General features: G+C 62.5%; 1 protein-coding gene across 1 annotated transcript in view; it reads left to right on the top strand.

The window, feature by feature from the left end:
• Window positions 1-1734, top strand: part of THBS3 (thrombospondin 3) — a gene marked incomplete at both ends in the record, with an annotated part of 5154 nt that extends 3420 nt beyond the window's left edge. The window contains 7 exons of the mRNA XM_010289939.1: window positions 30-189; window positions 305-423; window positions 564-616; window positions 810-1003; window positions 1079-1257; window positions 1373-1421; window positions 1595-1734. Coding sequence (XP_010288241.1) covers window positions 30-189; window positions 305-423; window positions 564-616; window positions 810-1003; window positions 1079-1257; window positions 1373-1421; window positions 1595-1734 — 894 coding nt within the window. The remainder of the gene's footprint in view (window positions 1-29; window positions 190-304; window positions 424-563; window positions 617-809; window positions 1004-1078; window positions 1258-1372; window positions 1422-1594) is intronic.
• Between the last annotated feature and the right edge of the window lie 4 nt (window positions 1735-1738).

The raw sequence follows: 1738 nt of genomic DNA on the forward strand, positions 1-1738 counted from the left end.
TGTGGGCATTCCGATCCCCTTCCCTGCAGGACAACTGCCGGCTCTTCCCCAACAAGGACCAGCAGAACTCAGACACGGACTCCTTCGGCGATGCCTGTGACAACTGTCCCAATGTGCCCAATAATGACCAGCGGGACACAGACAGCAACGGCGAGGGGGACGCTTGTGATAATGACATCGATGGGGACGGTGAGCGGCTCTCGGGGCTGGCCTGCCTGCGTGGGGCTGGGGCTGCTCACAGAGCAGGGCTGCGGTCACGCCAGGCTGGGGGGGTGAGGACATCCACCCAGCGCTGTCCTTGCAGGAATTCCCAACATGCTGGATAACTGCCCCAAGGTGCCCAACCCTCTGCAGACGGACCGGGACGAGGACGGCGTTGGAGACGCCTGTGACAGTTGCCCTGAAATGAGCAACCCCACTCAGGTATGGCGGGGCCAGGCAGCACAGGCTGGGGCAGGGGGTCCAGGGCATGCAGGACCCTGCCTGGTGGCAGGGATTCTCCTGGAGCTCAACACCCCGGTGCCTTGGGGTGTCCACTGAACTAGGCTTCTGGTCTCCTCCAGACAGATATGGACAGTGACCTGGTAGGAGACATCTGTGACACCAATGAGGACAGGTAGGGACTGCGCTGCTGTGGGGTCACCTTCCCGTCCTGTCCTGCCCCGTCCCGTCCCTGGGGGCAGAGCTGGGTTCCCAGCTTGGGGGCCCAGGAGGAGGGATGATGGGATTTTTGGGGTTGGCAAGGGTGATTGGACGCGGTGCCGGGTCCCCAGTTTGTGGCGCTGCTCTGACCCTGTTCCTGCTGCCAGCGATGGGGATGGGCATCAGGACACCAAGGACAACTGTGCCGAGATTCCCAACAGCTCCCAGCTGGACTCAGACAACGACGGGCTGGGGGATGACTGTGACAATGACGATGACAATGACGGCATCCCTGACTACACGGCGCCTGGCCCAGACAACTGCCGCCTCATCCCCAACCCCAACCAGAAGGACTCAGATGGTGAGTGCGGGGCCAGTGGGAGGAGGCAGAGATGCCTCAGCTCAGCCTGGCCCTGACCAGCATGCGTGTCCCCAGGGAACGGCGTGGGTGACGTGTGCGAGGAGGACTTCGACAATGACACGGTGGTGGACCAGCTGGATGTGTGCCCCGAGAGTGCTGAGGTGACGCTGACCGACTTCCGTGCCTACCAGACGGTGATCCTCGACCCCGAGGGGGACGCCCAGATCGATCCCAACTGGGTTGTTCTCAACCAGGTGTGGGTGCTGCCCCCCGTGTTTCTGGGGACTGCCCTTCCAAGGTGGGAGCAGAGGGGGACCAGGAGGTCCCCAGAGCTGCTGGGGCTGCCCCTCACCCAGCTGTCCCCCGCAGGGCATGGAGATTGTGCAGACCATGAACAGTGACCCAGGCTTGGCTGTTGGTAAGAGGTGCTCTCCCACCTGCGGACCCCGTGGGGCAGCCCCTCTACTCCTGTGCTGTGGGGTGAGGGCTGGTTCTTTGCCCTGCAGGTGGGGTAAAGGGTGGGCTGGAAGGAGCTGGTGCAGGGTCCTGTGCTGGTGGAGAGGGCTTCTTGCAGCATTTGCCCGCCTATAGGCTACACAGCCTTCAACGGGGTGGACTTCGAGGGCACCTTCCACGTCAACACCGTCACCGATGATGACTATGCCGGCTTCATCTTCAGCTACCAGGACAGTGCCAGCTTCTATGTGGTGATGTGGAAGCAAACGGAGCAGACGT

The sequence above is a fragment of the Phaethon lepturus genome, unplaced genomic scaffold (assembly GCF_000687285.1).
Source record: "Phaethon lepturus isolate BGI_N335 unplaced genomic scaffold, ASM68728v1 scaffold43320, whole genome shotgun sequence".
In the NCBI taxonomy this organism is placed as follows: domain Eukaryota; kingdom Metazoa; phylum Chordata; class Aves; order Phaethontiformes; family Phaethontidae; genus Phaethon; species Phaethon lepturus.